This window comes from Hermetia illucens, chromosome 4 (assembly GCF_905115235.1).
Source record: "Hermetia illucens chromosome 4, iHerIll2.2.curated.20191125, whole genome shotgun sequence".
NCBI classification, from domain to species: domain Eukaryota; kingdom Metazoa; phylum Arthropoda; class Insecta; order Diptera; family Stratiomyidae; genus Hermetia; species Hermetia illucens.
The window spans coordinates 6,970,734-6,997,120 of NC_051852.1; the positions used below are offsets into that span (position 1 = coordinate 6,970,734).

The 26,387-nt window shown below is 45.2% G+C and overlaps 2 protein-coding genes across 5 annotated transcripts; both read left to right on the forward strand.

The window, feature by feature from the left end:
* The first annotated feature begins 3,215 nt into the window (after positions 1 to 3,215).
* On the forward strand, positions 3,216 to 26,233 carry LOC119653619 (apoptosis-inducing factor 3). 4 transcript variants are annotated; one of them, XM_038058389.1, is made up of 4 exons: positions 3,216 to 3,813; positions 24,158 to 25,059; positions 25,408 to 25,932; positions 26,014 to 26,233. In XM_038058389.1, exons 1-4 carry the CDS (start codon positions 3,735 to 3,737, stop codon positions 26,212 to 26,214), a joined length of 1,707 nt encoding a protein of 568 aa, XP_037914317.1. In that variant the 5' UTR covers positions 3,216 to 3,734; the 3' UTR covers positions 26,215 to 26,233. The 4 variants fall into 4 exon arrangements, with proteins under 4 accessions (XP_037914317.1, XP_037914318.1, XP_037914320.1 ...); XM_038058390.1 differs by lacking the exon at positions 3,216 to 3,813 and adding an exon at positions 3,901 to 4,064; XM_038058392.1 differs by lacking the exon at positions 3,216 to 3,813 and adding an exon at positions 18,907 to 19,042.
* Positions 17,731 to 18,550, forward strand: LOC119653621 (protein D2-like). Its single transcript, XM_038058394.1, has one exon. It carries the CDS (start codon positions 17,920 to 17,922, stop codon positions 18,454 to 18,456), a length of 537 nt encoding a protein of 178 aa, XP_037914322.1. The 5' UTR covers positions 17,731 to 17,919; the 3' UTR covers positions 18,457 to 18,550.
* Positions 26,234 to 26,387: the final 154 nt, after the last annotated feature.

The window sequence follows — 26,387 nt, forward strand, 5'->3', positions numbered from 1 at the left end:
ACTTCGATAGCCTTGGCTGCAAATGAAGGCCTAGTCGTTGTCGGCCGAGCCCTCTTTGCTGCCTTTTGTGTCGAAAAGTTGGGATCGTCAGAGGGTTGTGATTTGCCCTGAGCCAATTTGCTCGAAAGCGGTTTGCTTACCCAAAGGCAATTCTTTAGCCTCAGAAGGTCGCACCGACTGGAGCCCGTGGTCTGGAGTGCTGACAGAAGGGGCCCGCTTCGGTTCGTCGACTGGGTCTGAATTAGATTGGTTCCCACTTGAGTAAGTGGAGAATCTGAGTCTAGACTCGAGTTCGAGTCCACCGACTAGATTTGACTTCTACTCCAGCGTCTTCTGGTATGGCAATGTTGCGGGTTTCTCGAAGAATTTATACGTAAGACCTCCCTTCATTCGAGTTGTTGACAAAAACTTCTGATCGTCGTTTGTGTCTTCTCTCTTTCTTTGGCATCGGTGTTGTAGTCATAGTTCACCTGGACTTTGACGCAATTGAGTCGCTGAACAACTTACATTGTTGTGGCTGTATTTTCGCCTGACTTTAATACTTGGGCTCTTGGGTGGGGTAACAGACGGACTAATTTAAGGGACCGCAGTCTATTAGACACATTTGTACAGTTAGCTATAATTCTGGCCGAAGAAGTTATGTAAACAGCGTTCAGAAAGGGGGGTCTGCCTCAATCGGAGACCTAACCTTTGTCAGTTCTGCACTGGCGCGTGGTATGTCCCGATGCGTCAGCGAATGCTACACCCACAGCGTTCACCAGGCAATCTTCTTTGAGCTATGGGTAGCACCGCAGGGAAGAGGGCCATCATGCCCGAAACTGAAAAAGATATCAGGCTAGTCTGCGAAAACTTTGGATGAGCAGACCTTCATACAGGTATGGCTAGACCTACCTAATAAAGCAGGCGCTTCTACGAAAAGAACTGTCCATGTGGCCCAATACATCGTCAAAGCATGTGACGCATCTATCTCTAGGAGACGCTCATTTCTTAGTAAAAAACCAAACTATTGGTGGAATACTGAATAGGGCAACCTTCGATCAGTCTATCACCAACCCAGAACAGTGGATCTGAGGGTGATAGATAGAAACGATCAAGGGCAAAAACAGCCGCCTATAAGAAAGCCAAAAACCCTCAATTTCATCAACCAATGAAGCAAGGAAGAATGCTTTAGGGAGCTCTGTCCGGAAGCGAACGTAAGCCCGTGAGGGGGTGCCTTTAGAATCGTGATGGGGCGATTCAGAGGCCGTTCATCTATGCAGGTCACGTGCCCTTCACTCTTATTAAAAATTATCCAGGGGTTATTTCTCCAGGAAGAGGAGGGCACTGACAGCTTCCAGCGACCTTTGAATGTGACGGCAATACCACCAATTTAGGGCCTTTAAGTTTGCCGTGAAATCCAGATCGGACATGTTCGCTGAGTAGTTCGAAGCATCCATGTCCGAGAGGATATTTCCTACATTATGGAAGCGGCAGAAGTTTGTATTAATGCCTAAGGTTAGTAAACCTCCGGGTGACAGACCTATGTATGTGTCTTTTGGACACTGTGTGGAAAATGCTAGAGATTCTTCTTTCTTTAGTCCTTTTCGACTTTTTTCGACCCTACTTGGTTGGTACTTTGGTTACCACCTCGTAGAAAACTTCTGGCCGCATCATTGGTGGCAGATATAGGCTGCTTTTCCCCCGTGCCTTTTTCTCAGTTGTCTGTTCTCCCTCTGGCAGCCGTATGGAATCGCGTTTTTGGCAACCAGGGGTTGGGCTGGTGATTTTCTTTTTACACAACTCCTCTTCATCAGTCTTTCAAGTGTTTCAGTGATCTTAAATAAGATCCAGGAGTTCCTCCCCTTCCATCATGGACGATGGGTTAATTTTCTCTAAGACCGCCAGCATTTCTTCATTAGCATTTCTTACTCTGTCCTTCTCTTTTGAATGAGGTCCATCTGCTCCGGTGAGATGACTTCCGTCCCTACTTGGTTGGCGAGTTCGTCAATCTTTTTTCCCGCCAATGAAGTTCACCCCAGCTCGCAGCTTTCCATCTAATCTCATGCCCTTTTTCCGACTTAAAGCTCGACTGTGTCTCTCTTTTTTTGGTCGCCATAACCACCTTCCAAGGAGTAATTTCCTCTCCACTGGGACAGGCAATTTTTATTTTCCAAGCTTAAGATTTTCAATATTTCATCCAGCATATAAACAAGCTTGAAAATCCAAAGAAAACCAAGTAAAGTCACTGAGCTTTCGTGGTGAAAATGCCATCAACGGTTCGGATATTCAATTGAAAGTTTACATGTGAAACTTGGGAATCGGGAAAATTTCAGTGAATGGTAATTTGGATTGAAGCTCATTAATCTAAGCATGATTATACATCGAAGATACTTTTGGACATAGTTGACTATGTACGTCTGGCTAGCGCTTAACATGAAAAAGATACAATTTTCAGATGTAGGAGTTAATCCAAAAATTATCCCCATTAACTGCGCTTTCGTACTATCTACAAACAGCAATAGTCTGGTGCAAGTATCTCAATCACTGATAGATTCATTATCTTCGCATTACTTTCGATAAATCCATTATTCCATAATAGTATCGTAACCGTTGTTTTATCAGTTGTTAACTATCCCACCGACTTAGGAACGTGTTCAATAACCGACTGATAGTCACGACATGCATACATTGATGGATTGCTTCCACTATGGAATTTCAATTTCAGCTTCCTCTGTCTATTCCACTCAACCCAACCACTCGTAACTACCATTTAGACTTCCGCCAGCCGAATGACAATAGACGTTACTCGTGCAATGCGGTGAAACCTGTTCTTCGACCCTCAATTCAAGCAATTCCAAGTTATGCAATCTGCAGAAAAGTTGGCTGAACTATCTCAGCATGACTTGGTCACTCTCGTCTCCGCGAATTTCAGAAACTTCGTCAACAAGCATAGCCGCGGGGCAAAAGCCTTCCCATTGCCCCGCGCTATCCATTCATTTCCGAAAAGTATCTTTTTTGCGTGAAAACCCGTTCATGTGAGATCTGAGTCAGATATTTTACGTTTATAGTACGTAGACCGGTTAGTTGGCATAGGCCTCGCAGTTTTCTCGCATTCAGTCTCGGCTACCCCCAATGCTATGTAGACTGACTCAACCGTCGTCGTCGTTAGATATGAACTCTCCCCCCGCCGTGGAATTTTTCCGATGGACCCACACTATGGCTATTTGGGAAGCACTCCAGCGATTCAGTCGGTAGTAATTCGAACGCCCGCCAAACGTTTAACTAGTCAATATATAGTGGCCTAAAGTGGTCCGTTTTTTTTGGTATTATTGCGTGACACGCGTCGTTCAGTAAATGCAGTGGATTAGGGAGAAGTCCTCGATATCGATTGGCTCTGAATAGGTCCTTCACATTGGCGAGTGACCACTTTCAAGACAAAATCGAAGGCTCCCACTTCTGGTCAGTTTGAAAACGGTTGGCGAGTGTGAATGAACGACTTCGTGGTTAACCACTTTCTGTGAAAGTTCATAGTGTCTTAGGTCCTACTGTTCCGCGCCTACCATAAGAAGTCTCTCGACCACCACCACCCTCATTACAACGTGACCTTCCTCGGAACGACCTTGCTTGCTCATTACACCTCATCATCGTGATTTCGTGACTGAATTCTCCAGAGGGAATCAACAGATATTTCCAGCAAATTATACATCTCACTGGATCGCATCGGAATTCATTGAATTCCACCTGCCAGCAACAAGATGGGATCCGTGAATTGTAAACAGTTCTCCACCGGCAGCAGAAAGAGCGGTTGTAGGACGCATGTACAACAGAACAATGGTAACGACTCCAAAGCTTTTCTCTAAATATCTCTCTCAGCTCTCCCGAAGTATCTAAAGTTGTGATAAGTTCAGAATTAAATCGTATCTAAACTGTCTGAGGTAGTGTGACCTCATACTTGCGGGTGGGTTGTCTGATATCCGAATTGAATGTCGGAGTGATAAAAGTTAGTTAGTTTTTTTAGTAGTGCTGAAAGTGTATCTTTTCCGGGATAAATATGAAGAGCATCAAGAACTGGATACAGTCGAAAGGTAAAAACGTGAAAGTATCTTTTTCCCTTGTTTCCTGACATACCATCTGCCGGCTACAAGTCGGGGAGTGGACAATTTTGCGCAACAGTTGCTCCATTCAACTTCCTTTTCCTCAGAAACTATTAATTTTGTTTTGGTTGCCACACGATTGCACGCTAGACCGGCTAAATCTGAAATCTTGAAATCTTTGAATGATTTTCTTGCATCGAAGCGTACATGAAAGCGTATCTACGCACCGAGTTGAAAGCAATCTATTTTGTGTCTAGTCTTTTAAGTATCTTTCAAGGCCTCCGGAGCTGGGCATACTCAGATATTTGAGAGACGGAAAGACGAATTTGACCGTCTGCAATTGTTCGTCCCCTGGTGTAACCCCTTCTAATTCGGAATTCATAGCATTCAATATGGATTGCCTTTTACTGAAAGTTTGAGGAACTGAATGAAACCTGACGTGACACATTCAATCGATTATCTTACATTCATTGGTGTGGTGTCTAAAAGGGGATTGGGTGGCAAAATTATCTAATGCGTCTTCTGTGTCACGAAGCATGAAAAGTCTTAGAAAGGAAAAATGTTGCGGACTTCTCTATTGGCTCTTTATCTTTTAACTATTTTGTTGTAAGTATCTATTCCGAGCTCCTTTGAATGAAATAGCCTCCTTCTCGCCCTCCTTTCTCCAGAATTGAGCGCACTTCCTGCGTCCTAGATACTTTGCAAGAAGTATACTGCAGGAGCTACTTAAGTTTGGTGGCTTAAAAGTAGATGTTGATTTGCCTTACAAGTGAGCCCACTCCAGGCTCTTCTATGAAGGAAGACTTCTACGTGGGCAACATTTTGAGAGAGGCTGAAACCAGAAAAGGAGCAAAAATCCTCATCAATCAAATGACGACACTATTGAGGTCAGTCGGCTTTAATCTACGTAAACGGGCTTCCAACGATTCAATGATGTTGGACGGAATCATCGAGGACGCTAGGGTATTAAAATTACTCGAGATCATGCAAGAGTCCGCAATTGATGCGGAATCCAACAAGAGTTTTTTTTTTTTTAGGGATTGGGGAGTCCTAAGTCCACATCGACTTGATACCGGACCGGACCAAATGGAGAGCAACCTGCTTCCACTCTTGATGGTCCACGGACTCCTCTTTTTAGGTTTAACACCCAAATTTCCAAAATTACAAGAAGGACGAATACGACTACGGTTCCTTACCAAGACAGAGGCAACTCTCCAGACGCTGCCTCACCTCTGCCCTGGGGTGCTCCCAGGGCCCCTAAAAAGAGGAGTCTGTGGACCGTCAAAAGTGGGAGCAAGTTGCTCTCCATTTGGTCTGGGCCGACATCAAGTCGATGCGGACTTAAGACTCCAGAATCTGTGCTGTATTTATTTCCCTTCGTCGCCCCAAAACAAAACTATAATTTTCGAATGTAGTCTATTTCACTTCATCACCGTGTCGCACCGACAGTCCAATCCAGGCAGTTCTCACTTTCCTCCTCCTGTATATGTCAGCTGTTTTCCGCAGCCGTTAGATGCAGCTGTGGAGGCGAATCCATAATAGCGCCAGGTTCACGCCTCCGATGCCCCGCTATATCACTCCGCCTCCAGCTAAAACCGTGCGGTTTCGGCGAAGCAAGCCGTCCGCGTGATCCCGTCAACAGGCATCACCGTGCGTATCTGACGCTTCGCGGGCGTTTTTTTGAAGCGGTCGCCAGTTCGACGGAGGACCTTAGCCTCGAAAAAGAGTTCCACTTGGGCCCGCCTCGAAAGGCAAGCTTCAACGAGTGTTCGCCTCGTTCTAGCACTCTAAAAGGGCCTTCGTATGATGGTTGCAGCGGCCCTCGAGGGGGATTCACCCTGATGAGGACCTGGTCGCACGTCTCAAGATCCCTGGGAGTGTTGACCACTGATGTCGCATGTCGGAACGCTGGAGTCGACCGCATCTTCGAAACCGCGGCCCTAAGTAGACACAGTATTTCCGAGTCGCTTAATCCTGCTCAGATATCCAGTACAGGGCCGGGGGAGAGACTTAGATTCTCCCCGCAAGCTATTTCCATGGGGCTGACCGCGAACTCCTCTCGCTGGGCTGTGCGGAAGCCCAGGAGAACGAAAGGCAAGGACCGCGAATACCACGAATTGTCACGGGCCATTAGAGCGGCCTTCCGCGTCCGGTGCCAGCGCTCCAGATACCATTGCATTGCGGATGGTATGTAGTAAACCTATGCCGTTTGAAGTCAAAAAGCTTTGCTAACTTCTGCATCCCCTGGTCTGTGGTGATAACGGCTGGAACACCAACGCGCGGAATCCACTCTCGACAGAGAACCTCGGCACATGATTGCATCGTAATGTCCGACAGAGGTATTACTCCAGGCCACCGCGTAAACCTGTCGATGATTGTGAGGCAATACTTGAATCCGGGCAAGTCTCGTAAAGGGCCGATAATGTCGAGATGGATGGTGTAGAAACCCTTGGTTGACCGAGGAAATACACCTACTCCCTTTCGAACGTGCTTGTTGACCCTGCACTTCTGGCGTCCTTTTTACGTCCTTGTTCATGGACGGTCAAAAATATTTATCATTGACTAACCGATGCGTCGTCCTTGGACCTGGATGAACAAGACTATGAGTCGCGTGGAATACTTCTCTGCGAAAATCGACCGGAATGAATGGCCTGAGTCCCTTATCTGAAGTCTCGAAGAGTAAATAAAACTTTGAGCCGAAAATAGGAGACTCCTTGAATTTGCATTTTGAATTTACCTTCAGGCTCTGAAGCTCTGCGTCGTCTTCTTGTGCCTCGACGTCAGCAACCACGTTATTTTTTTTAGGCACGTGTTGGAGATCAGAAGTAAACTGGCTGATATAACTCAAACTTTGGGAGCCGGTAGTGTTGATATGTACTACACATCGTGGGTAACCGGCTTAGAGAAACTACTTTCCGTAGTAATGTTGCTGTAGTTTTGGAGGAGTAAGCGCATTGGTTGGCAACGTCCTCGAAAATTATAGAAAGAGTATGATTTTGGCAGGTAGAAATCTTCCTTGACGTACGTAGCGAGGTTGCGGGGTCTATCAATGTCATGTTCTGTAAGTCCATCAGCAGCCCATAATGATACGACACAGGAAATGTGCAACTAATATGGGGATGCTAATGTCCGCCAGAATGAAACGCCACGAAAACGTTCGGTGGAGTCTGAGACTCCCACTCACTGGCATATAACCGTTGGTGCTGATGGGAGATGAGTTCGCCATTGCTAGACGTAAATTTTTGCGGAGGACACCTCAGCGCCCGTGTCGACCAGGAAGCAACGTCTGTTTAGGGGGTCGAAGATTCTAAGGCGACGTGGTACTGCGTTTTGGGTAGCTGTCGCCGAGGCACCCAGCGAGCCAAGTTTTTGGCTTCACTAAACGTGCATCTGGTGGTACATTTAATCGTTTGAGCTCCGTATTTCCATTGGTACCGACAAACCGTCGAGGCCGATAAGGGTCCGAACGTCCGCTTTGGTAAGCAGACCTCGACCGTAATTGGGATCGAGATTTACCTCCCGAACGCAAAGTACCAAGTACCAGCTTTGCGACCGTGTCTGCTATTGGTGTCACCATCGACTTAAGCTCGTCGATTTCTCGGGTTGTGTGTCAGGAAAATTCCGCGACTACGGGGCGCGTGTATACCTCGGGTACTTTGTCGACCGTGGCGATCGCGCCCCACCCAGCTGCTTCATTTCTCGAAGCAACTGGCTGAGGGTACGGTCGACTACCATCAGCTCATTCAGAAAGTGATTAGGCTTTGCTTCCTCACTCACTGAAAGGCGCCGAATCAGCTGCTCCTTCAAGCGGACGTACGAGCACTCCTCCAGCACGTCCGTGACGAGTCGAGGCCGACGAGTGCGTGGCGGAATCTGATGGCGTCTGCCATGAGGCTCGCCAGCGCAAATTGCGCCTCCAATTGGCGGAACCACGCAGCCGGATTGCGACGCCAAAAGAGAGGCACCCCAATTGCGACTACCGCCAGTGGCCCAACTGAATTTGCGTCCGGCGACGAAACAATTTCCGCAGCCACGCGGAAAACGGTCTGACAGAGACCGGAGGGAGCCGACCGTTGCAAAATTACAAACAAAAATATAAATGTTGGTAGAAAAATAATCAAATAACCTATGTCAAGCCGTCAGTTGTTTTCCACGGCCGTTGGATGCAGCGGTGGAGGTGATAATGGCGATCAGGTTCGCGCCTCCGATGCAGCGCCACAAGACGACTTCCGCCTTAAAATTGGTGAAATATGGTCCGGACCAGACGCTAACGAAACACCAACTGTTATCAAATATTGCTGGAATTTTCGATCCGCTTCAGTGATTGGCACCAGTAACCATCGATGCAGAGGGTTTGGAAATCAGAAATCGAATGGGATAACCTCCCCTTGGAAGAAATTTCGACAGCCTGGAAACGCCTCGAATCCGAACTACCTCTGCTGCAGGCGTGCTGCGTACCTCATCGGATCAGCTACTCTGCAAAAGTCCGGTGTGAGCTACATGGATTTTGTGATGCATCAGAAGCTGCATACGCCCCGATTGTGTATAGCAAGATTATCCAACTGGACGGTCGTAGAATAGTATCACCGCTTTGTAGTAAAACTCAGGTAAGGTCATTAAAAACAAAGTTGACCTTACCGAAATTGGAGCTCAGCGGTGCATTGTTATTAGCATAACAGGTAGCCTCTTTAATTTCAACATTGTAGCTAGAAGAAGCACCCGTATATTGCTGGAGTGATTTGGCTGAAGAAAGAACCGACTTGAACCAATCAAATGGCGAAAATTTAGGAGATAAGCAAAAGGACTTGGACTTGGGGCACGTCAAATCAAAAGAGAACTCCACTGCTTGTGCTTGAAGAGGCATAAGTCCGGGGGAATCACGAAGACAAAATTTGTAGTGGAAAGGGCCGCAATGGCTGCCTGATCAAAATTACCAAATGGAAGTTACTTGTTTCTCAGGTATATTTAATAGTTTCGACTTGCTAACCCCCTCTCCAACGACGCCAACGATTTGGAGGCCTTTACACCAGTCTCCTCCTTCTCCTCAAATTGGCCACACATAGTTGAAACCACCACCCCAATCTTTTCCATATGGTTGTTTAAGGAGCAGTGTCTCGTTAAAAGCCCCACTAGGGTTTTCATGTTTCGCTTCTTAGGAGACAGCAGAAATGCTACTCTGCCGACCCTAGGTTCTTTCACAAGGATTTTCGCCTGCCGGCAAGAGTTCTAATTTCTCCACTCGGCTGCGTAAATCCTTGCAATTTCACCCTTCAGAGTAGACTTGCCAGTAGACGGGTGGTTTCCAAAAACTGATTCTGGCCCCACCATTGTGGATCCAGACACTCGACGAGCCAGTTTGTCAGCCTCCTCATTATCAGCGGTGTTTGAATGCCCCGGCACCCACATCAGGAATGTTTCGTTCAGTTGGCCAAGTTTCAACAGCACCTGATGACAACTCCACACGAACTGGCTTGATATGTCGTTGCTGTTTAGTGCTGATAATGCTGCCCGACTGTTTGAACTGATTCGAATGGTGCAACTCCTCCATTTTTGATGCAAACATTTTTCTACTGCCAATTAAATGGCGTATATTTCCGCCTGGAATATAGCCATTATTTTTCCGAGAGGTCGAGCCAGTTCCATAATCGGATTTCCCAAGAACACCCCTGTCCCCGATCCACATTCCGTGACTGACCCGTCGGTGAAGATTATTAAGTCTGCATTCTGAAAAGACTCATAGCTACTTATCGATCATTCCTTACATTACATTACAAGTAACACTCAAATGGCAATAGACTTCACAATGACTAACAACCCCCCTCCCCTCCCCCTTCATTCAGAACTGGACTAAACTGGATTTCCACCCAACAAAATCGTTCCAGGTGATGGGGATAACACCTTTGAATTTGACCACAACACAACAAACATGAAAGATAAAATCGATTTTAACATCCACAACCTCCAAAACTGAAGTCGGCTCATTCCTCAAAAACATGGAATCCGCATTCAACGCCGCACCGAAGAAAAACCTCATTTAATGAAACCCCTTCCGACTACAAACCTCTTCTTTTTCTTCATCCTTTGTGATCGGTTTCGCTATTTGTCTCTATCAAATACCTGATATGAATGCGTCATCTTCGATGTTTAGACTAATCTTGGCAAGTGAATTCTCGTTAGTACTCATTGTGCAGCCCAAACTCCTTTCCCCCATGACACTTGTTACCGTCTGCCTTTTCACCCACATGACCCTTAAGATCGCTGGCAATGATGATATACTCGTCAGCAGGCACGTGACAAGTCTTTTCATCGAGAATTTGCCAGAAGACATCTTTTCCGGAATCAGGTTGACCTGTCTGTGGTGCGTACGCGGTGAAGAAGTGAATAGTGCGATCAGCTGATATAATTGTGAGCTTCATCGGCCGATCGTCAAAACGTTCGACTTCTTTAATAGCATCACGGAAACTCTCTGAGATGGCAATGCCAACACCATATTGAATGTGTGGGTTAACAAAATAGAGAAGTTTGTAGTCATGGTTACCGCGTTCGCGTTCAATGTCGCAGCTTTTGGCACCAGACCATCGGGTTTCTTGCAGAGCGCAGATGTCAATGCACCTTTTCCGAAGGGCTCTTGCGAGTTCCTCGGTCTTTCCAGTTAGGGTACCAACATTTAGCGTGCAGACACGTATTTGTTTTGTTCTTTGTGTGCGGACTAACTTGCTTACGTCCTGACGCCGTCCATGCGTCGAGAATCCTTGCCCATTTCTCGACAGGACCGGGGCCGTCCTGCCGCGTTGACTGAGATGGACGCCCTAGCATTTCTCCGAGGCTTGTGACTCAATCCGATCATCATGTTTGTAACGACATTATATGCATTTTCTTGGTCGACCTGTCGCGGGGCCTGTCACCAAGAGAGATCAGGTAGGATTTAGCATAGTGGGATAACTCCAACTATACTCTATTTATCTCTTTCCCTGATCTCAACAACGGAACTTCAACTCCACCACTCTAACAGAAAGCCTGATCAAATACTACTTCACTCCATTGCTAATCGAAAGTATTCATTTGATTAACAAAAACTGCTGAACCATTTTATTGATGTTGAGTGAGAGAAATATGATTCTATGACTCATATCTTCAATCTGTCTGCTTTTTATTTATAAATAAAAACAGAAATTTTAAAGCAATTCATTCATCGATATGATTATCGATTCCATGGGTTAGCCAGTTGGCTGTGCATTTTATAAAATAATTTTCTTATCGCTATGGAAAACATGTTATCTTGATTGTCAATATCGGTTAGCAAATAGTGTGTGTATGCTCATCACGTTCGAACAGCTTTTTTAGTCATGCCTTAAAAAGGGTTACGTAATATTAAAGATAATAAAGTGCTACTGGAATGACATTTAAAGTTCTAATTCAAGTGTTCATTGTATATTTAAATGAGCACCTGCCGCGCAGTTATAATCCCACGGCCCCGCCGTGACTAGGACCGCGGTACTGGTTTATACCGAGTGCAGGCCCAGCATTCATACCAGTGCATGCGAAACCTGTATAACACCTCTACTGCAACTGAGGAGGACGACGCTGAAGCTGCAAAGTGCCACTCCATGCTTGAGCCCCCAAGGAGCTCTGCCTGTAATATGAACACATCCACAATCAATCAACCAACATGAAACTGCCACAGGGGGCCAAGCTCAAATAACCGGGCTGAAGGCACATCCTCCAAAAATTTTCCTGAAGCATATGCTCTCAATGGACCATTCCGATTCCCATCTTCTTCTTCTTTTTCTTCAGCCTTTGACCCGTTCACAAACGGGGTCGGCTCGTCGTGATTGGTTTCGCCATTTGGCCCTATCGAATGCCCGATGTGGGTGCAATCTGGAGGCTTTTAAATCCCCATCCAACGTATCAAGCCACCGTTGTTTCGGCCGGCCTTTTGGTCGTTTACCATCGACTTCGATGTTCGAAGTGAATTCTCGTTAGCACGAATTGCGTGACCATATCATCGAAGATGCCTCTCTCGCAATTTTTCCACGATCGGTGCAACCCCATAACGATCGCGAATATCCTCATTTCGGATGTTCGTCTCCATTACCGCAAGACACCGTCCATTGTCTTTTATAGTCGGCCAACGCTCAGAACCATAGAAGGCGACAGGACGGACGACATTACGGTAAATTTTAGATTTGATACGTTCGTTGATAGGTCGATCACACAGAACACCAGTTTTGGAACGCCATTTCCCATAGTACCAGATAACCTTCGATGAGGCTCGGCTTCAGATTCGGATCGTCTGTCCACCGCAACCATTATTTTCATTCGCCCAACATACTGCAGATGAACGAGCGGCGAGGAACTCCCTACGTCGCCGGAAGTCAGGAATCACGAATACATTAATGCCTCGAAGTGTATGACTGCTAGTAAGGCACTGACTACAGTCATAGGTACGGTTCCACACTTGAACGCTCCAGTCGTCTGGATTGCGAATGTCACAGTACATTGGGCAAAGACAGAGAGTATAAAACCAATCCCCTGTATCTGCCCCACACAGAACACAACCCTGACTGAAGACAAGGTTCAAGCTATCTATCCACCACGATAGAACTTGCTCTGGCGAGCAAACATTTCACAGACTCTTATGTGACTCGGCCATTCCCACCTTTGTTCCATCTAAGCTGCCACTAAGATGCTACCCCCTCATCTAACAACTTTTTGACCGCTTCCAAACCGCACCACCTGATCATTATTAACTAAGTCCGTGTGCATTAAAGGTACACCCCTTCTGATTCTGTAGGCGGCGGATAATAAAGTTTTTCACTGCCAGATTGGATACCAGATCTCCCTCCGATACCAGATGACATGTTTTCACCCCATTTACTGGGCCGTAATCCCCTCAGAACCTTTCCAAAGACGGGGAGAAGAGATATGGCCTCATATAACCGAGGGTGACCCTTATCCTCCTGATGACTTCAGGAGCACAATAACCCTGGTAGTCTTCCAGAAGGCAAGCATAAATACTGAAAATGAGATGGATGTCTCGTCAGATGGATTTCCTTATCTCGCCACTTATCGCATCCTACCCAGGCGACTTCTCAGACCTAACCCTTGAGAAAACTCAACCTCACCGTTCCAACGAATTCCAATTCGGCAATAGTATTTTGCTCTCAGCTTCCTTCAACATGCGCTTTGGAGGTCATGGTTCTTCTTAGAGAATACCAAACAAACTTGCGAGCGCTTTATATGTTCCCACAAGCGCCCTAGGTAGTTCTAGTACTATAGTCTCCTCATTCGCTCCTTTTTTCTAAATGCCATAAACCGCCTCCAAATTCCACAGAAAGACTCCACAGAGCGGCGTTTCTGCTCCTCTCCTGACTAGTTCATCTACTGCTTCGTTGGCTTTCCTTTCCTTTCTTGTCCGCTCCATACAGGTAACCTCACCCGTTGTTTCAGAGTGTAGTTTTTCCTTGGGCCAATGATCTCCACATTTGCTCCCTCTGCTAGAAAGAACCCGTCGGTATACCAAGCAATCCGTTGCAATATTCTGGTGATCATTTTAAATTTCTTACCGAAATAGAACCCCATTATCATGCTACCCATCAATATCACTAATTCGGGATACGTCCTAGAAAGAATGTCAATCTTCATTCAGTTTTGGCGGCCAGATGCCCTTCGCAGGCTACTGTCTGCAATAATGACGAAGCACCCCCATTCCTCTCCTGCTATGGACATGTCAAAGATAAATACTAAAGAGTTTATTGAACGTGATATACCAACATTCGTGGTCAGTGCCAGAGAAGGCACCTTAGGGAATACTGTTATAAGTAGACTAGTTAGGAGCTGAACAGTTCCGAGGAAACCCTCGCGGTACGATTGATCACTGAAGGGCCATTAGACTAACTAGACCAAAACTTAATTTGAAAGACACAGCTTTGGTAATTTGCATGTCCATAACAAGAGAGGAATGGGTATCTCTGCAGATCATTCTGGGATTGACTTTCCTTCGTCCTCACAAACAGTAGCCTGCGAAGGGGCTCTAGCTGTCCGATACCAAATGAAGAATGACATTCTTTCTATTAGGTATCTCGAATTACTGATGAGTAGCATGATAAAGAACATAGCAATGTTGGCACTGGTCACGATGGTCTTCTTAACCTCTTTTTACTTAAAACTGGTCAATCCATTTCCCTTCCCTTCTACATTATCCTCAATAAGAGCCTCAAAGTGAACCATTTTCCTAGCCCTGCGAAAAGAAACCCTCATCATCCTCATTCACAAAATTAGCAATCGCACTCGTGCTGAAAATCACCGTCCCATATCGCTCCTCTCCGCCTGATCTAAAATCTTGGAAAGGTATACCAGTTACTGGTTGTCCGACCACTTTGGCCGCCTTTGGCTTTGTTAACCATGAGATCACTGCCTTTAAATTTCGGTAACGCCTTCGACACTGTAAATCACAAGATGCTTTCGTCCAAACTCTCCCCTCTCAGCGTTCCAATATCACTTTTATCATGGCTTGCCTCTTACCTTTTCAACCGATCTTGCCGCGTCCTGTTAATGGCTGCACATCCCATTCCCATACCTGTCCTCTATTCTGGACGCTTCACTATTCTTATTCATTATCATCGACCTTCCCCCCTTGGTTGTCAATGTTTGCTCTATGCCAACGATCTTAAGCTGGTTTCCGCGATATCGTCTCCCTTCAAGCAAACCTAGATACTCTGATTCGCTGGTGCTCTGCTAATGGTTTATCGCTAAACATCAAAAAGTCTCCCTCTATATGCTATTCATTCAATTCCTCATACAATTCCTATTCCTACTCTCTTAAGGGACTCACTTTCGGCAATAAGCTCTCCTTCGACATCCACCACTACGAGGTCACCAGCCGCTCCTCCTCTGATTCAACTCCCTGAGAAGTATTCTCAAGTACTGCTCCGTTGTCTGGTCACCCTCCTGTAACTATGATTGTCTTGCCCTTGAAAAGGGTCAACGTAATTTCACCCCTTTCTTCTTCATTAAAAATAAAAACTTTCCACGTATGGACTACTCCTACCGTCTCCACTTTCTGGACCTACCCTTCGTCCAGCATAGAATCTATCTAGATGTGTGCACATTCTTCAAACTTACCTCGGGTTGGATGAACTGCTCCGGGTTTGATGAATTGTTTTGACGACATGACTTGCCGTCCTGTTTCTTATACTACACGTCTGCAAATGTCTGCATTTTTCAAAGCGCCCTTCGCGGAGTTCGAAATCTATTTCCATTCCCCAGCTCCAAGGCTTTATCAAAGTTATAACGCACAACAGCTTGGTCCTTTAAAGTGCTCATTTTCAGTAGTTTTAAGCATAGGTTAAGGTCGTCGTACGGAAGGTCGCGGTTCAAATCTCACTGGTAGCAGTGGAATTTGCATCGTGATTTGACGTCGGATACCAGTCGACTCAGCTGTGAATGAGTACCTGAGTCAAATCAGGGTAATAATCTCGGGCGAGCGCAATGCTGACCACATTGCCTCCTAGTGTACCGTTACGGTCTTGAATGAAGTGCTCTAACACACTTCAAGGCCCTGATCCAACATGGATTGTTGCGCCAACGATTATTATTATTATTAAGGTTCTTGTTTTCTCCTCTTTCTGAGGGCAATAAGTAACTAGAGTTTGCTCTGCCCAGGTGTCCCGGCTCCTACCTTCACCCCTAATATCCCAGAGGATTCCTCTTCCTTATGCTTGGGCTTGGTTTTCTTGTGTCCCCTCTCCTTTATGAGTTGATCTCCGCTGTTTCCCTTTTCTTCATTTCTGCTATTGAAGCCTTACGTTTATCCTGAGACTTCTGGACTACTTCTTTCGATTTGTTTGCAATTCTCGAGTATAGGAGTGGAAAGCTCCACTATGCTGTAGGCCTCCAGTAGCATCTCGGTCCTACTTACTTAATAACCAGGTGTCAGTGAGGGCGCATTTCAAGACAGTCAGTTACCTGCGACTGAAAACTGACCGAGGGGCATGGTCTGAATAACACCCCGGATTATGGAGGTCTATGAAAGTTTCGTAGAATTTTGTGAATAGTAGGGTCGCCTAGCATAAAGTATAGTTATCGCCGCGCACTAATGTATTTGGTAGACGAGATGCTCCCTGGAATGCTATATATTAGCCATCAGGGAGTTATATATTGGCTGCAGTCGTTGAGACCGATATATTACCAACTATCCGGAAGTACAAGCCTTTTTTTCGGATATACCATTCAGCGTGAGAATCCTAACAACATATTTGCGTCTCCGGTACAACTTGCCCACTTGTTTTTTGGTCCAGTACTTAGCCAAAGATATCTTATGACCCTTATCAAAGCTTGAGGGTGAGTGAAGAGGCAAGTTTTGACTAGTGATTACCTTATCAGTGACGACCTCAGGAGTCCAGAATTTCTGTTTAATGGGCTCAAATTTGATCCCCTTTTCATTTCTCCACTTCCATAAAAGAGAAACCGATTTCTACGTTATCCCCCCCCCTCGCTCCTCTCCAGCAAACTGAATCAGCATGAGCCACTGGTCTATTTCCATTCCGACGCCCTGTACTTAACCTTCTCACTCCTGCCTAACCCCTCTCGCTAAAAATGGCTTCTAGTTCTAAGCACCTTCCCTTTGGTTATTTTTGTCCCCAAGTTTGTATTTTTTCAATCAATTTTTAATCGATCCCTATTATTCTGGATAAAGCTACATTTAACTGGCAGTTGTTCAGTGATCAGAAAGACCCGATAGGCAGAAATATTGCTACTGTCATTTTTATCTACTTTACTATCGCATAAAACATGCTACAATTTCATGACAATGCATATCTGACTAGGTACATGAAATAGGTTCGACCCCTACTTCACGCATTGCAATAAAATTCAATGATAAGGGTAACATCGTTACGCGTTGATAATTTTAAACCTAATCTTGCAGATAAACCGAATTATCTTTCATCTGGATTTGATTTTTCTGTTTACACGCACGTATTCGTACGTGTAGACTAGGTAATTTTCGATGAATGAATTCACATCATATTGATTCCGATCATGATTTCCGCTCTTTCCTTGAGTTCGCCCTGCATACGAGCTGCAGTAGTCGGTACCTATAAGGCAACTAGCATGTGCTACCCAAAAAAGGCAACACTGTTTTAATCTATGCAATATGGAATATATGACAACACATAAAACATGGCGACTGCTGTCACTTTGTTGATTTTTTCCTGTAAACTTTCTATAACGCCGCATCATAGTATTTTTCTAAAAATACAAAAGTGGGAGTGGATATGTAACAAAGCATGTCGTTTCTATGGCTGACTATGCTATATAGAAGTCGATTGAAACAGCAGTGGCTTGATACGCTAGATGGTGATTTGAGGGGCTCTCGGTTCAATCAGGATCAAGTCTGCAACCGATAAAAATGACGAATCCGATCTAAACGAGCCGAACTCATCAACGAACGGGGTAAAGGCTAAGGGTGGAAAAGATTTCGCTCTATACATTTGGGAGGGTAACTTCCATAGGAGTTAAATATTTTTATAGACTTGGTAATATGTCCAACTAGCCATGGACCAGCAAGAATCAAAAAGCGTCCTAAAAAAGGGAAGTGTTTAAACCTGGCGTAGAACCGCTGGATGTTATTCGTTGCATAGAATTCGTTAAAAATTTCCTAGGGGATGAGCATAGAAAGGGTTACTTAGCAACCAATTCGTTATTTATCCAGAAAAGTCCTTGTGACGTTCGAAACATAAAAAGCTTTAAAATATTCGGATTCTAAGTTGTTTTAACAAGATAGTGTCCTTTTGGAAAAAAGACAAGAATTTACTAACTAACACCAAACGAGGTTGCAATAAAGATGGAAAAGTACAAGATTGTCCCCGACGTAATATCCAAAGCGCCCAGTCAAATTGCCAAGGTAACATTTCCCAGCGGTGTCACTGCATCACAAGGTAACCAACTCAAGCCTCGTCAAGTTAAAGCTATGCCTACAGTTGAATGGGACGCAGAACCTTCCAAATTCTACACTATTTGCATGACCGATCCGGATGCCCCCAGTCGCCGGGATCCCAAATTTCGGGAGTGGCATCATTGGCTTGTAGGTAACATACCCGGAAATAATATAACTGAAGGTGATATCCTTTCAGAATATATCGGATCTGCCCCTCCAAAAGGCAGCGGACTTCATCGTTATGTGATTCTTGTCTATCAGCAGAACGGGAAGATTAATTTCAATTGGAAGAAGTTAGGAAATAGGAGTGGAAATGGACGAGGAAAATTTTCTATAAGAAAATTTGCTGAGGAACATGGCTTAGGAGATCCGGTTGCTGGGAATTTTTTCCAAGCCGAATGGGATGATTATGTAGCAGAGGTCTATAAGCAGTTACAAGGGTAGACTAGCCCAGTTTAAGGTACCTAGGATGCCTTTTCGAAAAAATAGATGTATCTGAATTTAAGGATATTTAAATAAATTCAGAAATGAGCATTCATTCTTATGGCTTCAATCTATCTTCCGTAACCATGGCATTAAAATTGTCTCCTCCTATTTTTTCCACAGATAGGCCTAATCAGGTTTTCGGGAAATTGCCTTAGAGAAAATTTGATTGAGAGGAAAAGGCACCTTCTGTCAAAAGCTGCGCTGGCTACCAAAGTAAACCACGAAAACGCCCTTTCAAAATTGTAGGGTAGCTTGTCAAAATCCGACCTCAAATATCTTTGATAGCACAGAAGTTTTGTAGTTTTGCTTCATTATTACTTTCTGAAATTGGTCTCAACTCTATTTAGGAAGAGTCCGAGGGAAACGGGCAGTTTGATCTCAGAACCTGATCAAAAGTAGTGAGCTCCAAGCATGACTGGAGACAGTAAAATTTTTTAATAAAATTGGTAGTACTCCTGGTTGAGTTCTGGTATATTTCTAGCCCCCGGCTGCGATTGCGAAAAATTCAGAACTGAAGGGGAATGTGACTGTGAATGTGAATGTGGTAAGGGATCCAGTTTCCACTAATCTATTTTTTTCAGAAAAGGAGCGAATCCTCTGCCTACCACGAACCACCTTAGACAATTTCGATCATCTAGGTCTACACTCATTGTTTCTTGGGGTTTTATCCCAGACAGAACATTTGGGTTAGCTTTCTTATGCCACTGAATAATGCCATAATATACCAAATCACCAAAATTTTTGACAACTGGTGATACCAGCTTGCCTGCTCAAAAGATAGAAACCAATACCGAACGCTACCAAACATAGCAGAACTGATCATGGTAAAGTTCGCAAACGACACATTGACGGAGCTGAAAAAGGCGATTCATATCAAGCAGTAGCCGTGGTATCAGAGCCAAAGATTTAATTGGTAGTGATAGTGGAATGGAATGGAATGGAACAATGAAAAAAGTGACATCGTATGCCTCTAAGCTACCAGCCAGGGGGTAGGCTGTTGACCTTCTCCTAACGTAATTGCTTCCCTAATGCTAGGATTGAAAAATGGGAGACTTAGATTAGCCGAACAATGACAGTCGGAGGGCGAACTGTGACCACAGAGCTAGTGGTCGTATTAAGAAGCGTCGAAACTGCCTTTATCTTCCATAACAAGAGCTTAAGGAGTACCATGTAAGCGGGGAGAATCCTTTGCTATATTGGAGAACGAGGAAATGCCTAGGAGAAGGAGCTGAGTTGAGGAATTGTCACCCCTCCTTAACGTTTGACCTATCCACTGCCTCCTTACCTTTTTATCACATGGCGGGTGACAGGCCTGTTCGTCGACTAATTTCTTTATTTGAAATAATATCAAGTCAGCGTACTCTGATGATACATCGCAGACAGGTGTTGTCGAAGGCTTGGAGTCTTCGAGTGACAGTGAGGGTCACTTTAAAAGTGCAGCTCTCACAGAGCAACACAGAAGGAACACTAGCACAGAACAGTCTCAACTTGGTCTTGCTGTTGAGGTAACTGCATTTCCAAATTTTAAACAAGGCCGAAAAAGCAGAATTAGCGCTGTCAATGCGCTGAATCGGCAGTCCCTTGACGATACGAATCATCGGAATTTTACTGTATTAGTTCCCCCGGGATGCCCTTCCTGCGTAGAATACGCCAAATACACTCCCTGTTCACCTATCGAAAGCTTTCTCGAAATCAATGAAGAGCAGGTGCAGCGAAGATCTAAACTCCACGTGCTGCTCTGAAATGATCAATGTGGTCAATGCTGGAGGATCTGGACCGGAAACCAGTCTGGTCTCTGTCAATCAAGCTTTCTAGATGTTCTTTAACGAGCAGACTACTTTAGCTGTTAACTTTGGAACTGCAGGGAGCACATAAATACCCCTCCAATTGTCACACTCAAAACGGGTCCCCTTCTTTGGGATCTAAACGATCATCCCCTTTTTCCATTTTCTGGAAAAGGTCTCGGATTCCCAAGATTTCTATGCGAGTGGAAGTAGCAAATCTGCTGTAAGTGCAGCTGCAGTGATAAATAACTCTACGAGGGGGCCGTCCAACCTAGCGGTTCTAGAAGCATAGCCCTGTTTGGTCACCCCGTCACCCCGCTCATTCCCGTCTACGTTCCTATGATCGTGAACCCAGAGGGCCGACTGACTTTGGATCTGCCCAACCTGATTATTTGCGGTTGACCGTCTTGTGGGAGTTTCATGATGGTTTTTGTGCCCATATCGCACCGTACCCTTAGTTGCGGCAGAGGTGTTAGATAGGCCTCCTACTGATATGAATGCTGAGCCCGCACTTAGTTTAAACCAGTACCGCGCGGTACGGCAATACTCTGATTGTAATTTCTAAATCAGTCGACATTCAAAGAGGACCATGACATAAACCCCCAGGACCTTCATATAATGCCGCCGCTCAGTTCAAAGTCAGACAATATTGCGCTTCAAGCTCAGATCATGCCCCAGCGATCGACATTCTTTCAGTATCATCAGTACCTCTCCCTGGAATGCACTGGCAAATTCTAAAAAACTGTAAGACTCGGTTACACTATGCATTTCCAACAAAAAAATTTCTGCACCGACATCCACTTTGATCCGTCCCTCTCAACTTGAAACAAGTCGCCGGTGTTCAGCTCTTTCCTAATTGGAAAGCCCACGGTAAAGTGTCCCTCAAGCTCAGCTGTATGTGAGGTAATTCATTGGTGAAGCCCAGAGTTCCCAAAGTACTTCATGCAGGGTGCAACTACAGCCGTAGGGCTTCGCTTCATCATCCGGATTCACGTAGTCTGACAGCGCTGCGTACTGTAGTCTATTTAATACAAATATCCAGGGGGAGAAGGTGCGGTAATACATTGAGGGCATCTGCCAAGGAGGACTTTTTTTTCCGGAGGTGGAAATCTTCCAAAGGTACTCTGGCACATGTTCCAGCGTGTGGGATTTTCACCCACTAGAACCACCCCCTAACTCCTGTCCACATCCCCGCAGAATCAAGACAAAGTATTTCGTCGCAGTGCGAACATGGCTCTAGCCTCTCCCTTTGCCCATTGATTGCATTCGAAACCACGCAGATCTTGTGCGACCCTACGTTGATTGAGATTTGGATCAATCCCATTTTCTCACTGCATTTAACGCCTCTTTGAACTCGGGGCACTTACCGCTTCCGACAATATGCCCGCTGTCCAGGCCCTCCTTTTCATCACACAACATGCAATTGGGATCCTTGTTATAATCCTAAGCAATATGACCTGTTTCACCACAACCTCTGCATCGGTCAGACCGATCAACCTCACTTGTGCACACTCTCGCCAGATGACTGTACAAGAGACACTTGAAGCATCTCTTCAATGAGATTTGCTCTCTAAGGCGACAGACTACCCATGCAATATGAACCTTCACAACATCCAGCAGCTTATACGCTGCTTCTACTGGTAGCCGGATGCCTACTATGTACCTCCATACGCCTTTCTAAGGCTTACAATGGATATTTTCTGCAAATCGTGCAGCTTGAACTGCTCCGCTAAGGCAGTGTGAATTTCCGCCTTAGAAGTGACCTCAGCTAGGTACTTGCACTGTATAGCGATCTCATGCATTTGAGCACGCACGCAGGACTTCCCCCAAGTAAATTTTTGACATGGTTGGGGAAGCCTTCGGCTTTGCGCTTTTGGTTCCTCTGGATCTTGTTTATATCCCGCCCCCCTCCCCCAGGGTCAGCTTTAATTTTTCTTTGTATGTCTACATAGGACATACGATCCGTGCTTGAAATGGTGATCGCCTCGGAACGGATCCTCATTCTCTCCTTCTTCCTTTTTGGCATCTTTGGTCCAACCGTCGTGTACCTTTTGAGACATCGGCTTCCTTGATGTTTTAAGTACTATATTCCCGTCTATCGAGGTTTTAGCCCCCCTCCCTTCAAAGCGGTTGGTACGTCTTTTTTTTTTTAGGAACTTGCTGATTTCCGGGATGTTCGTCTTCCGTTTCCCGAACCCTATTTTTCCTCTGCCCATCCACGAGTATACGGTTGGGTGTCACCCGCGTTGACTACGTCATCGTCAAAGGAGTAATTTTACGGTTCTCCTTCAAATCTTTCTCATCTTTCCGCGATTTCTTATATACCTAGAACCCTGACGGCTCTCACCATATGCTTGATTGCCTGGTTCATGTTGTATTTATCTTTGATGAATTCCGACAACTCAACAATTTTCCCTTCAAGTAAAATGAAGGATGACTCTTCCAGGTCCGACTTCTGTTCCAAAGCTTCCATTCTTCTTTCCGCACATTTTTTGGCATTAACCGGTTTCCTATGGCCCAGGTCCTTTTCCTTTGGATATTGGGGGGGGAACCTCATAATCGTTGAGCTTCTCCTAAACGGACGCGCCCAATGGGAGATCTGGCAACTCCTCACAGGTGGCAACTCCTCGCAGGCAGGCAGGACTGCAGAGCCCCAGTAGCACCTGCACCGGCGGTTCTTTGAATCCTATTAAGTTTGACCCTGTTGTATTTAATGCTCTGCTCCTACCATAAGACAGCAAACCGTAAGTTAGGATGGGGACGAACTCCGGCTGTGTTCATCTAGAGAACCATCCTTGACCGAAAACTCCATTTCCTTTCAAAGGTCCTCACGCAGATCGTTTTAACCCTCAATTTTCGCAATTCTATGTTCAGTCTCCAGTTTAGCTTGGGTCCAGGATAACACCCAGATACTTTACATTTGAAGAAAATGCCAACCTTCGTCCTTGAGCCTTCCTTGGATACCCTTTTGTTGGTTGATTAATAGCAAGTCCACCCTTTGAATGGCATCTATGATTTCACTCATAACAGACGTAAACATCCCCGTACCAATATCACCAAGTCATCGGCCTACGCTACACCTTCAACCCGTACTTGTCCAATATCCGTAGAATTTCATCCATCATAATCAGCCAGAGCACCGGGGCTGAAACGAAACTACGAAAACGAGGAGAGTCCATTCGATGTTTAGAAAAAAAATCCCATTTCCTTCTGCGTCATTTTTTGCCCATGTAGTGTATATGGAGGAGCAATGCTTCTCCCCATCTCCACCACTTTACTTCGCACTTGCTTCAAGCTCGCTCTCGAAACTTTGCAATGACTCCAATATCTCGATTACTTCTTCCCCAGACATTGCGTAACTATGGCCACCAGAAATCAAGACAAGACCACATGAGACTCAGAACATGTTCATGCCTCGTCCAAGTTCTGCTGTAATCTCCAAAAGCGTCTCCGTGTGTACTCGCAAAACAGCTGGTCTTGGAGCTTTGCTTGGGGCTCTTTTAATAATGCATTAATTTCGCTAGAAATCTAGGCCGACTCGATTAGTTTTATCCAAAGAACGAGTTGTTTATGTTATTCAGAAGCCATAAAATTAGAGAATACCTAACCGGGAAGGAAAGCGAAATTACTCACTCACTTTTGATGGGGATACTGGTTATGGACGGCTAGAAGGAGGGCGGGGATATTTGCAATGAACCGGTTTAGACACTTACTCGCATTCAGTTCGGCTAGAACAACGCAACAATCACATTCAAAGTGCTTACAGAATTTAGTAGGAAGTTTCTATAACAGAATTATGTCAGGTGAGGGACCCTGGCTTCTTAGTGTCCTTCGTGCATATACAAAATAATTCACCTCATTTACTTCTCTTCCAGTTGGATCATACTCCTCCAAAGATGACTCAGATACGGACTATGTCGAAGCGGTCGTCTGCAAGGAATTCGAAATTCAGAACAATGAAATGAAGCAGCTAGAGCTCGCCGATGCCGGAAAAATACTGTTAGTCAAGCAACATGATAAACTCTCAGCCATAGGCTATAAGTGTGCCCACTACGGAGCACCTCTAAACACAGGAACCTTGGGAGACAACCGAATTCGCTGTCCATGGCATGGTGCCTGTTTCAACGCCAGCACCGGCGATGTGGAAGACTTCCCCGGTCTTGATTCACTTCCATGCTACAATGTGTCTGTGAAAGATGGAGAAGTCCTAGTGCGAGCCAAGCGACGGGACCTCGAGACAAACAAGAGAATCAAGGATATGGTCAAACGGGATCCAGACAACGAGACGACCTTCGTGATAATTGGTGGCGGTCCTTCAGGCGGAGTATGCATTGAGACTCTCCGCCAAGAAGATTTCACCGGCAGAATCGTGCTAATATGCAAAGAATCCAACCCCCCTTATGATCGGATTAAGCTAACCAAAGCGATGGACTTGGAAATTGAGAAGCTTCAGTTCAGGACACCCCAGTTCTACGAGGAGTATGGAATTGAAACGATGCTCGGCGTGGCTGCTACAAAAGTTGACGCCTCCGAGAAGACTGTGATGTGCTCAAATGGATACTCAATAAAATTCGATAAGTTATACGTGGCCAGCGGAGCTACACCATTCCGACCAAAAATTCCTGGAGTGGACTTGAAGAATGTATTCACACTGCGAGATCATGCCGACGGGACGAAAATCTTGGAAGTTATTGGGGACGAATCGCAGGTCGTGTGCTTGGGGTTGAGCTTTATTAGTTTAGAATCGGCAGCGTATTTAGTGAAGAAAGTTAAGAAGGTAAGAAGAAGTAAAGAAATTCAATTCAGTATTCAATATTGAAAGGACTTTCCGCACCTGGCTAACATTGCCGAAGGACTGTATTTCGGGAACCAACTGCCAACTGTCAGTATGCTCTCTTCCCAGAAATAGCACTTTGATCGTGGTTTATCAGTGTCCTCTCTTCTCAGGATGAGAGAGGGGGAGAATACACACACTTCCTTTCTCTCTATGAAGAGAGAAAACTAATGAAAGGGCAGTTGGTTCCCGAAACACAGTACTTTTTTAATTTTTAGCCAGCAACGGAGAACCGCTACCTAACAAATCTCCTCCAAACTTCAACTTTATCCAAATATTATTTCTTCCCAGGTCACAGTCGTAGGTCGTGACAACGTTCCCTTGCTGGCAAGTTTCGGGCCTCAAATCGGTCAACGTGTCCTGGAACTATTCAAAGAAAATGGCGTCGAAATGGTCATGAACAGTGGCATCAAAAATATTATCGGCACCGATGGTGTCGTAAAATCCGTCGAACTAGCCGACGGAACACAGATTCCATGCGACGCCCTAATCTTAGGAACCGGTGCTACGTTCAACACAACTTTCCTAAAGGACTCTGGTGTTAAGCTCAATGATAATGGCTCAGTTGATGTAGACATGCATTTGAGAACTAACATCCCATGCATCTATGCAGGCGGAGACTTAGCCAATGCTCCTGTTTTCTCTTTGTCCAACGTTCGGACGACAATTGGTCACTACCAACTGGCTCAGTATCACGGTCGCATAGCCGCTAAAAATATGGCAGACAAAATGCAAGAACTGAAGGCGGTTCCATTCTTTTGGACAGTTTTGTTTGGAAAGTCGATTCGATATTCAGGACATGGGAGACCAAATGAGGTAAGATGATCGAAAAATTGGGTTCTCTCTCTCTGCCAGACCTTCAACAATTGAATTAACAAACTTTCTATGATTTTCCAGATTCACATCGAGGGCGATCTGAAAGAATTGAAATTTGTCGCTTTCTACTATGACCAAGATGGAAACGTAATCGCAATGGCTTCATGCCAAAGAGACCCGGTGGTGGCACAGTTTGCAGAGCTCCAATCACAAGGTCGACGTCTGCATAGAAAGGATATTGAAGCGTCACCTTTTGGATGGGCGGAACAGCTAAAAGTCTAAACATATGAGAAAGCGTACAGGCAGATGGCTAGCCAACACCAACCACCACAACTTTCCTTTCATCCCGGTTCGCCATTGTCGCTTTCGACTTCTTATTGTACAGAACTAAGGGGATATAAACTTAGGAGATAGCGATCAAGTATTAATTTCCTTCTTTTTTATACATAAATATT

Excerpts from the sequence above, each read along its gene's own strand:
- LOC119653621 (XM_038058394.1), top strand. The coding sequence starts at position 17,920 with ATGGAAAAGTACAAGATTGTCCCCGACGTAATATCCAAAGCGCCCAGT.
- LOC119653619 (XM_038058388.1), top strand. The coding sequence starts at position 23,974 with ATGAACCGGTTTAGACACTTACTCGCATTCAGTTCGGCTAGAACAACG. Across the intron at positions 24,086-24,157 it reads CTATAACAGAATTATGTCAG|TTGGATCATACTCCTCCAAA; the intron begins GTGAGGGACCCT and ends CTTCTCTTCCAG. Across the intron at positions 25,933-26,013 it reads GACATGGGAGACCAAATGAG|ATTCACATCGAGGGCGATCT; the intron begins GTAAGATGATCG and ends ATGATTTTCCAG.